At 44.1% G+C, this 20,421-nt stretch overlaps 1 protein-coding gene across 8 annotated transcripts in view; it reads right to left on the bottom strand.

Annotated features, from left to right (window-relative positions):
* The window catches only part of NEBL (nebulette), a 463,302-nt gene that overhangs the window by 130,358 nt on the left and 312,523 nt on the right, over positions 1 to 20,421 (bottom strand). For 5 of the 8 annotated variants that reach the window (XM_045300217.1, XM_045300216.1, XM_045300215.1 and 2 more), the window contains exons 1-2: positions 9,648 to 9,834; positions 9,479 to 9,550 (exon numbers count right to left, since the gene is read on the bottom strand). The exons of 2 other annotated variants lie outside the window; for them this stretch is intronic. In XM_045300217.1, coding sequence (XP_045156152.1) covers positions 9,479 to 9,550; positions 9,648 to 9,728 — 153 coding nt within the window. In that variant the 5' untranslated portion in view covers positions 9,729 to 9,834. Of the gene's footprint in view, positions 1 to 9,478; positions 9,551 to 9,647; positions 9,835 to 12,034; positions 12,109 to 20,421 lie in introns of those variants that run through there. One more of the 8 variants, XM_045300212.1, reaches the window with a different exon arrangement.

Below are 20,421 nucleotides of genomic sequence, written 5' to 3'. Positions count from 1 at the left end.
CATCATCATGAAGAGAACCCATCGCCAACTCTTGCTCCCAGGGAGCCCACGAGGGTAGGTTTGAACCAGAAACTTTCCCGTGCGTAGCTCCAGGCTGCTGCTAACATTAATTCCCCCAGATCAGACACACTCAATTGATAGCCACGAAAAACTTAATACAGTACGACCCAGGGCCACGAACTCCATGCCAACACCCAGCCACCCTGTAGGACAGAGTGGGACTGCTCCTTTTGGGCTTCAGTGATGACAAATCTTTACAGGGGCAGACGGCCTCGTCTTCCTCCTGTGGCTGGTGACCTATCTCACTCAGTTACCAGGCTCCTCGTGGATGTGAAGGCGCCTCCCAGGCTCCGTGTTTGCCCCCGCCCAGAAAGTGAGCCTTGGAAAGGTGAGTGGAAGGCTATCTCTCTCTGTGGGCATACAGATCAACAAGTGAAAGCTGGAACACTGCGTCCAGCCTGCTCATTTCTCCTCTCTGATTCATCAGTATAAGTCACCCCTGCCCCCTTGGGAATGGGGAGAGGCAAGAAGGGTTATTGTGGGCAGGTCCCCCAGGGACAAGTGAGCCCCAAAGAAGTCAGCAGCTATGGTCAAGGGTCCCAAACACAATCTCACTTGGATGCTAATTGCTCAAAACTGGGGAAGCAAAACTTAGGACTGAGAAGTTGGGAGGACGCAGATGAAATGTAGGACTAGTTGGGAGGATGAAGGTAATTTGCTGAAAGTTATACCACCCTGTAACAACGTCATGTTTACCCAACCAAGACTGTAAATACGTCCATTGAAATAAAAGTGTCCCCGTTCGGATGATAAATTATACACTTTCCCTAATTATAACCCAAGAGTGAAGCTTAGCTGTACGCACTACCTGGGTTTAAAAAAAAAAAAAGCTGACTAATATTGATGTGACACACTAGCATTAGACGTTTTCACCATAAGCAAATGCCACTTGAAGAGTGTCATTTTGACCTGAGGTTCAGCCAGATATGAACATTCTAAGTAAAATTATGTCAAAATACCATTGTTTCACTGCTGTGGCGCTCAGATATTAAATGTCTACCACAATTAACATTGGCTTTATTCATGAAATCAACATTAGAACATATTTATCTTATCTGAGCAGTAAGTTACTTTTTTTCCCCTTCTCAGAGATTAACCATAATTTCAGGTTTCTGCAAATCACCCTCCTCAGTCACTAGTAATTAAACCGTTAATGGCAGTATGATAAATAGCAGGCTATTTTGATCATAGGGAGAGGGGAAAAAAATATGTCCGTTATATAATTAAGTGTGAGGGAAAATAACCTATCATTAGGCTTAAGTTTGGCTCATTATTTTTATCTTTTGCCACCATCTCTTCCCCATCACACTCACATTCTTCCCTGCTGTGGTATGTACTTAGGGCTACAGGCCTCCGATAAGCCCTGACATAAGCAGGGTGTTCCCAACGGAGCCCTGGATAAGGCTGAAGTATTTACTTCCTTTGCTACACAGGCAAATACTTCAGGCATAAATGAGGCCTCCGTTTCTTTCTTGGGTCTCATTTCAAACACAAATGAGAACGTACACACGTGTGTGTGTGGGGCGAGGGTGGAGGAGGGAGGGTGATGGTATGATCCCAAGTCAGGATTGAAGGTGGAGCAGAAAGAAAGTTATACCATATGGAAGGCAACCAGAAAATGAGATTACGTTTTATACAACTACTGGGAGCCTAAAATCAGAAGGCTTCCCACACCAAAATCAGAGGGAACGAAAGTCTGAGTGACACAAACTCACAAATAAAACACAATCACCTAGCAACAGCCAACACCGCGGTACCTATCATGTCAATTCCAGCTCCAGGGGCCCCCACACGTTTCAGAGTAGGATGGTACCCCCTTAGAGTTTTCCATGGCTGGTTTTCCAGCACTAGATGGCCAGGCCTTTCTTCCAGGGTACCTCTGCGTTATTGGCTGCATTATTGATCCATCTACACAGTACAGCCTCAGATAAGCACCGTCTATTGGCTACATTATCGACCCGTCTACACCATATAGTTTCAGGTAAGCACTGTCTATTGGCTACATTATTGATCCGTCTACACCGTACAGCCTCAGGTAAGCACTGTCTATTAGCTGCATTATTGATCCAACACCTTCTTTCCTGCTAATGGAACATGAGGGGTGCCTGAGAGCATTTGATCTCAGGGTGGCCAGGTGTAGACTGCAGCATCAGAGATACATTGGTCTAGAACAACAGTTCTCAACCTGTGGGTCATGACCCCTTTGGGGTTGGAACGACCCTTTCACAGGGGTTGCCTGATTCATCACAGTAGCAAAATGACAGTGATGAAGTAGCAACAAAAATAATTTTTAGGGTTGGGAGTCACCACCACATGGGGAACTGTATGAAAGGGTCGTGGCATAAGGAAGGTTGAGAACCACTGCTCTAGACCAATCAGGGTTCATCTCATTCTCCTTGGTAATTGGTCTGGGATGTCTGGTGCCCAATTCTGGCCATAAGACATTGGTGGAAGTCTTCTCGCAGTGTTGCCGTGAAGAGAGAGGCTTTGCTAGCCCAGTGCCCTTCTCCTTTGCTCTTCTGCCCCCTGCCCCCACCACCCCTTCCTGCCCCAACCACAGAGGTGTTCGATCTTAAGTCATCAGCGAAGGTGGAGCAGGGAGAAAGGAGCTGGTGAGACGGCTAACATCCAGGACTGAGCCCACCACCTCCAAGCTTCTTACGTGAACAAAGGAACTGAAGAGCAACATGCGACACCACTGCATCGGGGATTCCCCATCACTTCCAGCATCTGCATTCACACCCACTGGCTTTCAGATTGAAATTTCAAGAAGACCACGTTCACGACTTTAGGGTTATTAAATGCACACACACACACACACACCCAAAGGGTTGCTTTCTCCTTTGACCAGATCTCCAATGGTGCCATGCTCCAAGTACACTTCGTTCAGTTGTGCCGCCTGCTCCTGGACTCGGTGCTTGAACAGGGCACAGTCGGCTCGTGGCTGACCTTGCCCAATAGAAGGAAGAGTTTGGGACTATTTCCTTTACAAATCTTCTTGGCCGCAAGCACCTAGACCGTCTTGCCACAAACAAAAGCATACCGGTTGAACGTGGCAAGCCCTGGCTGACAGGATGTTGGGTCCATCACTGTGGATTAACAGGGTTGTTATTGTGGACGTTGTGTGCCGGCCATTCAACCCAACTCAGAGGGTCTCCGGAGGACACTCCCGTGAATAGGACAGCGCAGCCACATAGGGTGTCCTGGCTGCACTCCCCACAGGGGCCAATCTCTCTTCTGCAGAATGCTAGGGAGGTTACCGCATGCTCCCAGGTCTCCTTGGGGGGTCCTAGGGTCTCTAACACCAGTCAGGGCTTTTTCTGGAGGGGCACCCACAGAAAGAAATGTTTTCAGCACTGGACTGCTTCACCTACCACAAGCAATGTTCATTTGCCTAGAAAATGTTCTCTTTTTTTGCTGTCAGGCATATAAACACCCCCGAAAGGTTCGAACCAAAATATTGAGTCAGAAGCTGCACGCACACGCAGTCAAACTTGCTCTGCATAAAAGGCCGTGGTGACTAATTTGCAGGAAACACATAAAAGACGTACTGCTCCCTATGTGCAGCTACAGAGACTGTGACCATCTGGTAGAAGGCTACTAGAGCCACGGTTCCGGTTGCTCAATAAAGTCAGTAGGCTTGATCTCATTGGATTCACTGAATTGAGGTTTGACAAGCAGTACTGTCAGTGAGAGGACATTTAGGGACATAAAGAGCTGCACTTGGTTGATGGGGGGGAAAAGTTAATTAAATGAGGCCGCCCCAGAGAAACAAAGTCTTTCAACAGTGTGAAAGGAGTTGTGCAAAGATGGGGGTGGGGGTGGGGGTGTAGGTCAATGTAAAGAATAAATTAGGTGAGACACACACACCCCAAAACAAAGCAAAATGACACAAAAGAAAAGTATCTGATCCTGACCCCCAAGTCAGTCACTTAATCTGAAAAATTGACATTTGTCTCTGCGGAGAATTCTAAGCACGGCAGCCCTCTGAGGACTGATCACTATCTAGGCTAACCTTCACTTTCTGATCAATCTGGCCAGGGTTTGATGCTGCAGGGCCTGCAGGTCTGCCGCTGGCCCCAAGCTCTCATGGAGCGCAAGATGCCAAAGTGTAGGAGAAAAACTGCAGACACTCTCCCCAGGCTGCGCAGGCCAGAGGACTATAGATGAGATTCATCACTCGCAAGGTTAAAATAACCCACACGGCTATTCAAAGACGGCGCCCTCAGCCATCAGCTACAAATCAGAAACGAAGAGAGTCGGCCAAGGAAGCCAGCCCACGGACACTGATCTGTTTGCTGCTGCCCCTACCCCCATCCCCTGCCTCCAAGAAATTCATCACAAAAGGGGCCTGGAAGTTAAAAGAACTATCACCCCACCAGGCTTCATTATAGGACATCCACATCTGGACTGCTCCGTGCAGCGTGGGCTATGGCCCCCACAGAAGCACACGAAAGCTGCAGGAGGTCCAAAGAGGGAAAATCAGAACAACGGAGGAGGGTGTCGAAAGGCTTCTCCATGAAGAGAAGCTCAATAAATCACCCTTTTCATTTTGAAAAATGAAGGCCCCAGGGGGGAGCGGCTACAAGCCAAGCTAGAGATTCAGCCCAGCCTCAGCTTGAAACGTGCCCCCACCTCTGACCAGCCAGCTGGCCTTGGGCAAGCTCCTCAACCTCTCTGGGTTTCACCTGCCGCTGAGCTAAGTTCCTAGGAGATGTGGTAAAGGCTCGCTGTGCAACGACATCCACGCTGCACATGAGGTGCCGGGCAGACAAAGCAGAAGAAGGCCATGCCGGTGGCCCAGGCACCTGAATCAGACAGACCTCGCTCCCTACCCATGTGTGGCTTGACTAGAAGGTGAAGCTGCTTCTTAAAGTCCAACATACAGGACCCTTCCACGGCGGCAAACACGACCCAAAATTGCCTTCAGAGAAACAAGGAAGGCTCAGGTAAATCTCTGGGTAACATTTTGGTATATAATGGATTATAAAATCATACTAAGATCCTTGAAGTTTAGCCCCTCGCTTTCCAGAATGGAGCTGTTGTCTGTGTCCACCGTGAGGCCAGGTGACAGCAGAATTGCCCACCAGGTTGTCTTGGCGATAATCTTTGCGAGGAGCCACAGAGTAGATTAGAACCGCCAAACTTTGGGTGAGCAGCTGAGCACTTCACCAGCACATGGAGGGAGCCTTCCGTCTTAGAAACATTGTGACCAAGGTAAAGAAATGAGTACTAGGCTAAACATGAAGCACTGGTATATGAGTCAACATCAGAGGTCTAGTACAGCGTCTACTGCAACTCAGATGTAACCTAGCACTGGCAACTCACCCACTTTTACCTGTCTTAGCCCTGCGACTGACGGAACTTCAAATCTGCATTTTATGTAACCATCTAACCATGCACACAACATAACAGAAATTAGAACTTGACACGGAAGTTCACGTGCTCCGTATAAAACTGTTGTTAAAACTGAGAAACCATTAAGAAGTTATTACTCAATAAGGCTATTTAGTCAAATTTCTAAACTACTTAACGTGTTACTTAATCTAATATGCAAAGTCTTTCCAGGAAGGATCAATTAAAATTAGTTTTTAAAAAAATGATTGTGCTTACATGCTAATTTCAAACTCCACTATGCAGTTTATTTAGAAACAAAAAGGAAATTTTCAGACTATAAAAAATATATAGTTTGATATAGACGTCTAATCCAATAAACTAAAAAAAACTTCTAAAACCACTATTGGCAAATTTAGAATTCTACTTGGAAACAAAAAGTAAATGTATGCACAGCCATAAATTTACATCATAAGCTAAAATGTAAGTAATACAAACATACTGCCATGTAACATAAACCTACAATAAATAGAAATTACTGCCCTGTGTTTGATTTCACCCACGTGGGGGTGAAATGACATAGCATTTGCGTTTGGAAAATGATAAAGGCTATCATTTCTTACCACTGGGTTGATTTTAGAGTCATTGATAAATGTTCTTACCTAAAATAACTCCAACAAAATCACCTGGTAGCCACAGTCTCACTTTAGTTCCAATGGTTTGCAAAAAAAAACAACAACCAAAAACCAGCCAAACTCACTGCTGTGAAGTCAATTCCAACTCACAGCGACCCTAGAGGGCTGGGGGCGCTGCCCCTGTGGGTTTAGATGACATAATGACCTCCACCACATTGATACTTCAAAGAAAGCCTATGGAGTTAGAGCCCTACCCTCTAGAGAGTGTACTTAGAGCTTTGAATAGTAACATGAGTATTACAATTATTAGCATACAACACAATAGTTAAACTAAGTTAAGTGGTGCATGAAAATCTACAGAAAGAGACGAAACAGTTAGAATGTGTAAGGGTACGGGCACTCTCTTTGGCCGGACTTCTGGAGGTCAAGCCCCACCCCACTGTTTAAATCTGTGACCTGAGCCACCCAGTGCTCACCTCTCTGCTCTCCTCCATTGCTTCATTTCTAAAATAGGAAAAAAATAACAGGATTTATCCTACACAGGGCAGTGAACTTACCCTACACAATGCTCAGTAACTCTTGACTGCTGCTAATATTGTTGTTTTCAGTCATTATTATTATATACAAAGAACTTAAGGCACACTGGTGGTGTAGGGGTTATGAATGAAGCTGCTAACCACCAGGTCAGCAGTTCGAAACCACCAGGTCAGCAGTTCGAAACCACCAGTTGCTCCTCAGGAGAAAGATGAGGCTCTCTATACCATTAAGGGTTACAGTCTCAAAAACCCCCAAGGGCATTTCCACACTATCCCACAGTACCTCAAAAATGGACATTTTTTTTATACCAAGAACTTACACATACATTTGCAGGTGACTACTGAGTAACGGCATAGGAAATACTTTAATGACATCTCCTATTAAGAATATGAGTCCCACCATCCTTTGATTGTTTCTGACCCACCAAAAGGTGACACGCGGTGATATATAAAACTTGATTGGATGAATGCAAAAGTAATTTACCGATGTAGTCGTTAATAAGAACTAATATTTGCAGCCAGTAGGAGAAAGGAAATTGTGATCCGTGCTATGGTATCAGTGGAGCTTGAAGACATTATGCTAAATGAAGTGTCAATCACAGAAAGACAAATGTTGAATGGCCTCACTTATACAAAAAGAGCAACAACAACAAAAAGGCAAAGAGCCAAAGGCCAACATTTATCAGGGTCACTGAGGTGGGAGGGCAGTCAAGAAAAGGGAGAATTAATGGTGATGGGGAAGAAGATCACACATTATTAAGGGAAGCAGTACACAATTCTGTAATTGCTGCCATTAAGCTGACTTGGCAAACATGTGATGGATCTATTGACAACAATGGCAAAAGAACAGGAGTGACTGCAGAGGCGGCTTATGGATAACCAGACACCTCACGGGGTTTGTTTGGTTCCTTGGCTTGGATGGTTAGAGTCATGGTTTCCTGAGACAGCCCCGTTAATTGGCTTAATCACATGCTTCCAGTTTCTCTTCTACCTTAGTCCATTGTGTGTTCCTCGGGGTCTTTAAAGTTTGAAAGGGGCCATCTAACACACGGCAATTGATCTCTAGTCACCTGGAGCCACAAAGCAGGACATTTAGGAAAAAGAGAAGGGAGTGGAATACGTGACTAATCGCCCCCAAGAACAACGGCCACTTTCGGTTTGCCAGCATAAAACGGGACATGACTGGCTACCATCCCTGAACATTTTGACCCAAGATTCCATGGAAGAATCCTGAACGGATCTGAGAACCTAAGACAGAATTCCAAATTCTTATGAACGCCAGCCTCTCTGAAGCCATGGGGGCCGGGTAAATCCCTGAGACTATGACCCTGAGATCATCTTTACATTGTAAGCAGCAACAACAACATTGGCTGAAGTCATCTTAAAACCCAACCGCCCTTTAACCCTTGCACTCGTTTAAGAATAGCCTATCGGAGATGAAACTGACAACAGGAGTGAGTCTGTATTACCGAGGGAGAAACTCAGAAAAAGAAGGGGCGCGTGGTTGCACAAGTTAAACAGTATCTCCAACGTCACTGAACGGTGTACATTTAGAAACTGCTGATATGTTATGGTGTGATGTTCTGCTGTGTCTTTTCAACTTAAATGAGGAAATAAATAAAAGTTCAAGAAAGAAACGAGTATCTATTGAGAAAACAGGTGCCACACAGTTCACAATACATTTCAGATGTGCCATCGTGACTTCATCTCACTATAAACGACACCAGAGCTCTGGTGGCGCTGTAGGGTAAGCCTTGGATTGTTAACCTCAAGGTCAGCAGTTCAAACCCATCGGCAGCTCCACAGGAGGAAGATGAGGCTATTTGCTCCTGTAAAGATTTACAGCCTCAGAAACCTAGAGGAACCGTTCTTGTTTTGTCCTACAGGGTCTGTTTGAGTTGGGATTAAGTCAATGGCAGTGAGCACTGCGTCACACTGGAGGAACTGACCCCCGAGAGGAGACCTAACCTGCTCAAGGTCACTTCCTGTGCAGTGCAACTCAGACAGAGGGGCTCCAGGGGACTGACAGGCATGCTGCCACACTTCCTTTGAAATCAAACCTTTATAAACTATCCCGATCACTCTGCTTATTAACAACAACAGAATGACCAATATCAGGAAGCTGCAGGCACCTACTCGCATTCCAGGAACCTTCTGTCCTCTGTGCCAGAGGACCATCTAAAGTCACAGCTCCAGTGACCACCACTTTTCCTTGTGCTTCTAGAACTCCAGTAGTCATACTCACTCTGACACACACACACACACACACACACACACACACACACATTCTGTAAATCTCTGATTCCTTTGAAATATATTCAAACCAACACCAATTATCGAGGGGGTGGTGGGGGATCACCACCAAGATGCTCCTTTTGACCACTGCCATCACCATTGTGAGAATACAGCTCTACATAGGCAGTTCAGGAATCTATGACTTGTTTAGTCGTCAGTGACTGTTATATGCTTATAAGTATGTGCATTTTCCTGGTGAAGGGCACTACTGCATTCATCAGAATCTTCAAAAGGTCCTCCCAGCAAAACTAAAAACCAACCATTTGGATAGGATCCTCCCCAAACAAATGATACCACTCTACACATTTGAAAGATTCTTGGGGGTTCTCACATGAAATATACTTTGGAATTCAATGCTGTATGACCACTAGCAAGGCAGAGTGACAGTGAAATCCGTAACGGCCAGGATTCGGGAGTGGGAATGAGGAGATTGTTCCAGCAGAAATGTGCTGTGGGGGTGACCTTGGGGGATTGACGATTCCTGGACTCGGTTCTATGATGGAGACACTAACTGAGCTGCCAGAGATGACGTCAAGACTTCCTTCCCAGCTCCATGATCTCATGTTGCCACACGTACACACAGTGCAAAACAAGACGAAAAGGACTTAACCCACTTACGTCACTGATGAGTTCGGTGCATTTTCTAGCCAATTCCATGCTTAGATCTTCAATCACAGGCTTACAGAACATCTGTTCCAAGGGGGAAAAAAAAGGAAAAGGAACACAGTTTTCTCATCATCAACATTGTGGAACAAATTCCATTCTTCAGAGCTACCGCTTCACTCACCTTATCACCTCCATTGTCTTCTTCTCCTGCTTTGTCTTCTTCCGTTTCATTTTTCAAATCCTCAAACACGGGGACCCGCATTGCTCCCCTGTAAAAAACGGGCAAATATTGAAAGTCACGCTTGTGGTGCCTGGCTGTGCCCTCCAGGGCCTTGGAGACTGCCGATTCTCTGGTGCTCTGGGTATAAATGACCTTGCCGAAGCCTCAGCCCTATTTAGCTCACACTTCACTCTCCTTATCGCCGCCCTGTGTGACTGAAAGGAACCGGGATGGCAGGTGCCTGCCAGGACTACCCTCAGAAGAGGGAAAGATATCCAACAGGCAAAATTCCATTTTAAGAACTGATCTTGAAAGTGGCCAAGAAATCCAACAGAGAGACGACTTAAACTTCATCAGTTCAACTCATTCCTAAAATAGTTGGAAAGGGACTTAAGGATGGGTCAGCTGCTCTGCTATCAGACTCAAGATATCCCAGTTGAAAGCCTATTATCTCAAAGAGTCCACAACTTCATCTAAATAAAACTTTTGGTGGAATGTCGGACCTATCTCTGGGGTGAGATAGTGAATCAAGGTTGCTCACACTCTTCTCATTTGCCTAAATTAACTTTTTAAGAGGCACACACTTCTCACACTCAGAAAACACCACTTCACAGGAGCTGACTGGAGGTGAGCAATTTATCTTATGAAGAGCCCTCTGACCCACTTCAAAGAATCTCCCCTGAGTTCATTATAACTGTTCATCTTCCATGGATGGATACTGCATTGTTCACTGTAAACAGCATTGAAAAATGAGAAGCTGCTAGGAACATTTTCCTAGCATTTGAGAATGCTAGGAAAAAATCATTTTCTCCAAAAAGTAGCAATCACTTTCTTTCATTCTCCTCACTGTCAGCGTTTACAACCACACCGGTTATTTGTATATTCCTCAATGTGCACCAACCTCGAACAGGTTTGAAACTATAAACCATGGCAATACTGATCGCATGATACATCCCACTGATCATATAATTAAAAATGGATTTCTTTAGTTACCCTCTAATATCAATTTTCATATTTCCAAGACTCTGTCTAATGGATAACTTATTACTAATAGAGGGAATGGGTCAGTCGTCACTAGCACCCCCTGGCTATGAGGATGAGCCATCTGTGAAGGAGGGGCAGAGGAAGAAGCCATGAGGACCGGGGGCACACGGTCGGGAACTCTGTCTGAGTTGGTGCAGGAAGACCCCTGAGACAGACCACGTGCATTAGAGACAGTGGCAGAGGCTCAGAGGAGCAGCACTGAGACTACGGGGGCCTTCTCCTCCAGATGATGGAACAGTGGGGCAGCAGGCAGGGCTGCCTTCCAGGCTCATGGAGGCAAAGGCCAAGGGACCTTGTGGCTGGCAGCCTGCGGGCCCTAGAGAGACTAGGCTACCCTGTGGCTGAGAGGCTGAGAACCAGAGACTCTTGGCTACTGGCCGAAGAGACCCATGACTGTAACCTTACTGTTCGCTGACCTGGACTTGCAGTAAACCCATGACTTTCCTAATCCACCCACCTAATTGTGAAGGTGATCATCAAGGTCTGGGTTGCCTTTGCAACACATTGGCGAACTCAGCCTAGATGTAGGGTGCCACAGAAGGAAGAGTTGGTGTCCAACTAGCTCCCGAAGGATGCAGCGTGGAGGCACGTCTAACTCTTGCCTCATGGCAACAGAGAAGCCAGAGGAGGTTGGATAGGGGACTTCCCTTCCATGTCGTTTACTGCAGAAACACTAGAAGCTCTGAGAAGAAACGCAGCCCAGAAACCAGCATTTCTCAAATGATTTATTTATTTTAATGAGACCTCAGAAAACCAATCTTATTGAGGGAACGAATACTCTTTATTCTGAAAACACAAAGACAAGGCATCCTAGGAGAGTGATTAGTCTTGCCATGGATGCAGGTGCACGTTCAATGAACTGATACCACCCATCCTGCTCACCAGCAAAATGCTGCAATGAAAAGGAAATTGTCCTCAGGGAGCCAAATCTGGGCACCTTCACTTTAAAATGGCAAATGTGTGGAGCCTTCCAAGGGCAGTGGGTTCTGCCAGGAGTATCTTAGCATTTTGCATTTGCCCCAAAAGGAGGAGAAGGGGTGGACTCCGTTTCTTCACCCCAAGTCCCCATTCGGATGACTCTTCTAATGTTCTAGAAGATCCGTGCCATGATCTTTTCCCGGAAAAGGGTCCATTTTAAAAGCTGTAGTTTTATAAGAGCAAATTTTGTAAGCTTTCTTTGTAAATCTCCTGGAGTACTGGGAGGCCATCTTGCCAACACTGCCTAAAACACACCTCCTGGCTACAGTTTGAAGTGACGGTGCGTGTGTTGCTCATTGAGACATCTCTGCCCCAGAGTGACCTACCTTTAATCAGCCTCCCAAGGCAGCTATTTTCTGATTTCCCATCATGTGACAAGTTCTTACCGCCACCCTGCGTGCTGGGAGAAAACACAGTTGAGATTTAATGCAGGAAATTGGTGAAGACAAAACCCAACACCGGCATGCGGCATTAACACCATTCACAATCAAGAGACTTTAGAATCAGGAGTGTAAAGGCAAAGGGGCCCTTAAAAAAATCCCACCTAAAGCTCTCTCTTTTTCACAAAGGAAGAAATCAGAGCTAAAAGAAAGTAAGTACTCATCTCGTTTGCATTATTCCCTGGAGGGCAAGGGCCAGAACCACCTAACTAAGGCCCTATCTCGGATTGAATTGTGTCACTCCAAAAGACAGAGTGAGGTCCTAGCCTCCCCCTCCTGCCCACCTCAAAACACAAACAAACAAACTGGTCCACGAGGCTGATAGTGTAGGGCAGGGTAGCGCTTCCCCACACGGTTTCTAAGGCTGTGAATCTTTTCAGAAGCAGAATTCCACATCTTCCTCCCACACAGCAGTTGGCTGGGTTTGAACTGCTGATCCTTTGGGGGTTACTAGCTACATGTTTTAACCACAGTTCCACCGGGGCTCCACCTTTGACTGTGACTTTGTTTGGCAATAAGGTCTTTGCAGATGTCATCAAAGTTAAGGTAAGGTCATTCTGCAGTGGATGGGTCCTGATCCATTAGATTAGTCTTAATCCATTAGATCCCAAGTGGGATCTTTGTAAAAGAGAAGACACAGGAGCGCATGGAGGGAAGAGTGCCTGGCGACTATGGATTAGGCTACAGGTATCAATCGAGGAACACATGGGGCTTCCAGAAGACGGTCAAGAAAAGATCTTCCCCTGGACCTAGGGCCACTGAATGGAATGTTGCCCTGCCAGTTCTCAATTCAGACTCTCCACCATCAAAACAAGAGACAAGATACTTCTGCAAGTAAAGACCCCCATTTGTTATGCAGTGTTGTGCTAGCAGTGCTTTGTTCCGGCAGCTCTAGGAAACGAATACAATGTTTAATAAATGAAGGTTCTTCTTCCCCGGACTGTGATTGGTGCTGTGGATGCAATGGAGTAAACATCATTTCTCTAAGATCAGGTAGGAAATCAAAAGCATGTCATCAAAGGCTTGCTGGGTGGACACCTTTAAGGACTGTTTGGAAAGCTACTTTGGGCTAAAGGCAACATTCTTTGCTGTCACGTTTAAGTATAAGAGACAATTATGTATTCTCTGGAAAATTCCAAGCCCTGTATCTTATCACAGTTTTCTTGTCAAAAGATCCAAAAGCTGATCTGAAGAAGAAAGAATTCGTCACAGTTAGCTATCATGTTTCAAAATTGCCTAGAATCCACTTTCCTGGTGTTATTGCAATTTACCGTATATGCTCGAGTATAAGCTGACCCGAGTATCAGCCGAGGCACCTAATTTTACCACAAAAACTGCATAAAACATGTGCTAAAAACCTCAGCTTTTTTTAAAAACCGTTTTATTAGGGGCTCATACAACTTTTATCACAATCCATACATACATCAATTGTGTAAAGCACATTTGTACATTCACTGCCCTCATCATTCTCAAAACATTTGCTCTCCACTTAAGCCCCTGGCATCAGGTCCTCATTTCCCGCTCCCTCCCCGTTCCCCCTCCCTCATGAGCCCTTGATAATTTATAAATTATTATTTTGTCATATCTTGCCTGTCCGACGTCTCCCTTCACCCACTTTTCTGTTGTCCGTCCCCCAGGGAGGAGGTCACATATAGATCCTTGTAATCGGTTCCCTCTTTCCAACCCATTCTCCCTCTACACTCCCAGTATCGCCACTCACACCACTGGTCCTGTAGGGATCATCCGCCTTGGATTCCCTGTATTTCCAGTTCCTATCTGTACCAGTGTACATCCTCTGGTCTAGCCAGAAAACCTCAACTTATACACGAGATATACAATACATATTTTGCCGTGGGACAATCCAAAAGGGAGTATCGATATAGTTCCTAACCCTTTTGCTTATTGAGAATTGCATTCCTGTTGTCTACTTTGTACTTTAGTACTCTATGCACCACATAACAGGAGTCCAAGATAGGTATCACATGACCTATGGGTAGACCTCCAATTTCCCAGGGGAGCTCTGGCACACCCTCTGCTGAAATGATTAAATCCCTCTCTCCTCCAATGCTGCATAACTGAACAGAAAAACCAAATGACTGCCGGTTAATCAAAGGAAAGCATTTTTCACACAGTAAAAGCTCCTCTGAGCATTTTCAACTGTCCAATAATGGCATACAGGTACGAGTCTAGCATTCGATCTGAAACTATCTTCTCATGGAACAGGTGAGATGATGTGGCATCTATATATTTTTAAAGGTGAGAAGAGTGTCTTCTACCTTGGAGGCCAAAAAATAATTATTAAGGTGTAACTAAAGTATATATTTATATATCTAAGGTTTGTCATTAGATATTTATTGTAAGCAAATCCATCGCAAGTGCTGAATCACATGGGCAATTCGGGGTTCAAGAGACACCACACCTGGTGAAAGACACCTGTCTGTACCATCAGCATAGCGCCACAGTGCTGAGTCTCTTCAGTGCTCTGACGGCCACAGGCTGTAAGGCTCTCTTCACTTTGACAAGTACTACACATCTAAGTTCACTTTTTCTTCTTTCTTTTCTTCATAGTGTGCTTTCCTCCACCATGGTGATGACTGAATTGGAAAGGAAAATCCCTGACACACTAAAGCTCAAGATTCACCTTGAGCAGTAGGCTCTTGTGGGAGCTCTCCATGGGATCAAACTGAGGAGGGCATCTCAGTCGACCTGATAGGTGAGCTGCTGCTCACAGGGGAGAGCAACTGAGAAAAGGAAGGCGAGAGTGGCTGCCATCCGTGTCACTGAGCCGTGCCTGGAGAAACGGTTGGGTTTGACGCCTCGCTGTGCATATTTTCAACAACAATCAGTTTTTTTTAAGAAAAGAAGGAAGAACTACAACAAAATTCAATGCTAAATGGAGGAAAACTTTCAAGGGCATAGAATAGATTTTTTTCCCCCCTGCAAAACAAACAAGCAAACAAACGAGTGAATTCAATACTTCTTATTATCAAATATTCAACCCAAACGGGGTAGCTGAGTGAGCCGCGACGTCACCTGGCTAGTCTGCATGCCCTCGCTGTCTCGGCACATCCTCAGTCGTGGCTGCCCTTCTAGTTCATGACTATGGCCCAGTTAAACAATTGCTTGTCTTCCTCGCACTGCTGGTTTTTTTCTCTTTTTTACTAACCTTTGGGTCATGTATTTCCTCATCATTTGCATCTTCACGTAAAAAAAAAAAAAAAAGAAAACTTTACGAACACACTGAGGAGGGGAAGAGTTTCTTAAGAAATGTAAGCGTTGTGGAGCTATTTGTCTTTGGTTCACAAGAGAAGAACTCTCCTCATTAGCCCAATCTATTTTCACAACTTCCATTCATTTAACCTGTTTTATCCCTTTTAATGGCTATTTCATTGCCATTCATTAGTTGGGGATCAAGAGATTACAAAGTAACCTGTCATCATTACCAATAAAGCTATCAGGAGTGTTTTTCTCAGAATTCATATTCCCATTTTTCCCAAATATAGACCCTAATCACAAGTAACTGCTACATATCTAGACTGATTGTAGGGGACGAAGGAAACCGCAAATATTTTCTGATAAAACAATGTTCAGGTTAAGTGTGTGATACCAAAATTAAGATTATGGAAGAAGGGACTTTCAAAAGGTTGTGGGAAAATCCCATTGCCTTTCCATTCTATTTTTCTATGAACTTTCTGGGGCGCCCGCATGGTATCAGGGTAAGCGTTGGGAGCCCTGCTGGCCCAGGGAAGCTCTCAGCCGAGAAAGCAGTCAGTGGCTAGAACCCACCAGCCACTCTGGGAGAAAGATGTGGCAGTTGGCTCCGATAAAGATTTACAAAAACACTGTGTCCTAAAGGGTCTCTACTGAGCCAATCAACTCAAAGGCAGTGGCTAAAAAGAAAAACCCAATCACTGCCATCAAGTCAATGCCAACTCATAGCAACCTGGTTAGAGGAAGGGGTACCTAGCCCTGTGGGTTTCTGAGACGATAATTCTTTATGGGAGTAGAAGGCCCTCTCTTTCTCCGACTCAGTTGTTTGTATGTTTGTTTGTTTCCGCCCTGTAATTAATATTTTAAAATTAAGAGCGAAAAAGAAAACAGCATTCTTATTAAGTATCTACATGAATATAAGCAATCAGAGTACTAAAAGATGGTTGCTTAATTTGCAACTTACTTGACATACTTCTTTTTAAACCCTAAAGCTTGTTGGACAGTGCAAGATATGACAAAATAATAATTTATAAATTATCAAGGGTTCACAAGGGAGAGGGGAGCGGGGAAGGAGGGGAAAAAAATGAGGAGCTGATGCCAGGGGCTTAGGTGGAGAGCAAATGTTTTGAGAATGATGAGGGCAATGAATGCACAAATGTGCTTTACACAATTGATGTATGTATGGACTGTGATAAGAGTTGTATGAGCCCCTAATAAAATGATTTTTTTTTTAAACCCTAAAGCTAATAGCACAATCACTGCAGTATCTTCACCACTAAAAGAATTTCAAGGCCTGAGTGGTTAGACCAAGGCTTTTGATACGAGCTAACCAGGCAGGCAGGATCCAACAGCTTGACTATCGTAAAAGGCATCCCTTTTCTAGAGTTTTCTCGTAGGTAAACTGCAAAAGACTTTAAAACTGGCCACCACAAATAAGTAAATACATAAGTAAGTAAGCTAATAAATAAGCAAATCTGAGTGTGATGTCTCATGTTTTCTTCTAAGCTATATCTGCCTTTTACTGCCTTTGAGCTACTTTATAACTCTATAAATTGTTGAAAACTGACAATAGTGCAAATGACTTTTAGCCCTAGAAATGCAAATTAGCCATATCCTGGGAATGCAATTGATTACCTCCCCAGCAGATAAACCTCTTTTGCTCCTATTTGCAAATTCATTTCAGCATTCCTTTATGCTCATTTATGTGGGGTTCTTTAAACTTACGTAATATTTTACTAGTGGCCCCATTAACTAACAAATTAAATAACATCTTTTAAATGTGTCCATTTTGTTTGCATGGGTTAAGATTTTCTCATTGAAAATATCCTTTCACAGATATGAATGATTTAGCTGTTAATTCCTTCATTTAGCATTCAGTAAAAATAGAAAGAACGTATTATCAAAGTGAGCCCTAATCTCTCAACTGTGAAGTATGGCTGTAAAAATGTTTGGTGTTTATGAAAATTATGGTTCTTTTTCCCCAGTTCTGATTTCATCTAACGATTCGCAAATGTCACATGTGTGCTTGTATATATTGTATATTCACACACAAAATACACACACACACTCAAGCAGAGTAAATTCACCACAGCTGCCAGTTACCTCTTGAAAAGCGTGTAAGGCTTCAATAAATGCAAAGACTTAATTACTTCTCACATCTGGAAAAACTGAATATGAGAGTGGATTTATTGAAGAAGCTCATCACTTGCCTGTCAACACCATATCAAGAGCCAGAAAGAGAGCAGGCTTGATCATTCTTGGCAATTCTTTAACCCATTCAGAGATGGCTGTTTTACCAATTAATTCAGAACATGTCCTGCTCACCCGAGTTATGAACAGTATGAAAATGGCAAAGCAAATAATTCCCCAGTAATTTATGGAGAAGCTCTTTTTCTAATCACATTTCTACAAATAAATATCATATATGAAAGTCTGGAAATAATGAGGACGTCCTCGTATTAGAAGGGAAAAAGGCAAAGGTTTGGGGGGCGGCTGTAGCACACACAGAGAACACATGCAAAGCCAGAGGAGCTGGCTCTGTTCTGAGAAAGTGTACTATGTTTTTTAAAGGGAAGCAAGGGACTTTTGCGTGAGATCATAGCAAGGCGATTTAGTGGAGACCAGAGAATAGGCCAATCTCTCCCAGGAGATAAAATTTAGACTGGAAATTAGGCAAAGTGCAAGGAATGCCTCCAAAGCGTGCTCGCAAAGATTGAGGCTTGAGCCTTGGAGGAATTCAAAGTTCAGTGTCACTGAAGCGTACGACAGGAGGGAGAGGCGGGAAGAGGAAGATCATCCAGAGGTCTGAGACCTCAGAGGGGAGCTTGATGAAGTCATTGTAGGAAAATAACTTATCGTGACACAAAAAGCTTAAGTCGGTTTGAACCATGAGCCCTTGACAAACGGCACAGTTCCTCCTCCACCCTGGAAGAAGCTGCTTGAAGCCTTCTCTCTTCCTTTCACTTGCCTTGAACTTCATTCTAAACTCTTCAATTTGGCATTCGCCATGCTGAAATAGACTGTATCTGCACTTCATGAAAATTCTAAGTGAAGACATGACTCCCAAGGTTTCTTAGTCTAACTAAGTAAACTACTCAAAGCAAATCTATTGTGAAATATGCATGCCTGATTTACTATTGAAATCAATGGGATTTACATTAAGTATGTTTAGAAGACAAAGTTCATGTTTCTACATTTCTACAATTGCAATACTATGATTGAAACAGGCACATTTTTTTCCACTCATTACTAAATAAGTAATATCAATGAGTCTACTTGAATCCTAAATGCCAAGTTACTAGTAGTTAGTTTCTCCAATGATTTTTCCTACCCTGAAGTCATGATTTCATCACAGGTTAGAGCAGAGAAAAAAACCCAACTGACAGCATTTTTAAGGCATGAATTCTTGAGTCATATTTCAATTGTCTCCAGATTTTGTTTTGTTTTTACAAATATGGCATTGCCAGTAAGAATTGGTGGCCAATTGCAAGGTTATCAGTTTCAAATCCACCAGTCCCTTGAAAGGAACAAGATGATGCTACCTACTTCCATAAAGATTTAGAGCCTCAGAAAACCTACAGAGGTTCCCAATGCATCAGAATCAATTACATGGCAGTAGGTTTGCTTTTAACTCAAAATATAAGACAATAGCAGACCGAGATAAGTAGATGCATCATGTAGACAACGTGGTATGGTTTGAATTGTGTTCCCCTCAAAAGCTATGTTGAAGTCCTAACTCTTGTACCTTTAAATCCAACTCTGTGTGGAAAGAACGGCTTCTTTTTCTATGCTATTTAGTTTATACCAGAGAAAGGTGGGTCCTGAATCTAACATCTCCTCTGAGCAGGAGCTTATAAAAAAGAGTTGAACAGATACAGGCACTCACAGGGGGAAGATGTCAACTCCCTGTGACGATCCCTGAGCCAAGGAATCCCAAGAAACACTGGGGTGACTGACAAAGAAGAAGCCTTCCTGAGAACTCATGGCCCAGATTCCAACCTCTGACCACCAAGATGTAAGGCAGTAAACTTGTGATCTCTAGAGCGGCCCACTTCTGATATGTTTTCTTATAAGAGCCCTAACTAGCAAAGATGTAGCTGCAAAGTTCAGAAAAGCAAAACAAAACAGACCCACCTCTGGGGACCCTGTGCAGGGGTGTCAAAAAGTTCTGCCGAAAACGGGATGAAAAGATCATGGCTTCTTGAAGTCCCTTCATCTAGAACAGAACTGACTCCACAGGTTTGTTGTTGTTGTTGTTGTTGTTGCTAGGTGCCATTGAGTCATTTCTGACCCCAGGCGACCCGTGCACAACAGAAGGCAACACTGCCGGGTCCTGCGCCAGCCTCACAATTGTTCCTAGGCCTGCGCCCAGTGTTGCAGCCGCGGTGTCAGTCCATCTCATTGAGCGCCTTCCTCTTTTTCAGAGACCCTCTGCTTTACTGAGCATGAAGGACTGGTCTCTCCTGACAACATGTCCCAAGAATGTAAAAGGAAGTCTTTCCATCCGTGCCTCTAAGGAGCATGCTGGCCCGACTTCTTCCAAGGCTGAAATGTCTCTGCAAGCAGATAGCTACATCTTTCTCCCACAGAGAAGCTGCAGCCAACTCCCTAGGTCCATGTAATATTTAGTCTGTATTATTAATATGCCCAGTTAAAAGCATTTAATTTGAGGGGGAAAATCAAGAGACTCGGTGGCTCAATAGACTAGGCATTGGACTGAAAACTGGAAGTTCTGCAGTTCAAACCCATCAGTGACTCCATAGAAGAAAAATGAGGTCCTCTGTTTCCATAAAGATGTCGTCTCAGAAACCTTATGGAGCAGTCGACTCTGTCTTACAGGTCGCTATGAATCAGAATCAACTCCAGCAATGGAGGTTTACAGAAAGAGCTCCAGAACCTGTAAAAACCATCACTTTCAACAATGTAGCATGTTCCATTTTCTAGATATTAATTTTCCATTTTGTTTTATAGACCATTATCTCCGCAGATGGCTTTCTCCACCCATCTTCTTTTTCTTGGGTGTAAATGTAACAATTTCCTTCATACCTCTGATGTGATTGACA

The sequence above is a fragment of the Echinops telfairi genome, unplaced genomic scaffold, assembly GCF_000313985.2.
Source record: "Echinops telfairi isolate 266 unplaced genomic scaffold, ASM31398v2 ScPeMD7_7461;HRSCAF=8499, whole genome shotgun sequence".
Lineage (NCBI taxonomy): Eukaryota > Metazoa > Chordata > Mammalia > Afrosoricida > Tenrecidae > Echinops > Echinops telfairi.
The sequence above is the reverse complement of the archived record's forward strand: the minus strand, read 5'-3'. Positions and strand labels throughout refer to the sequence as shown.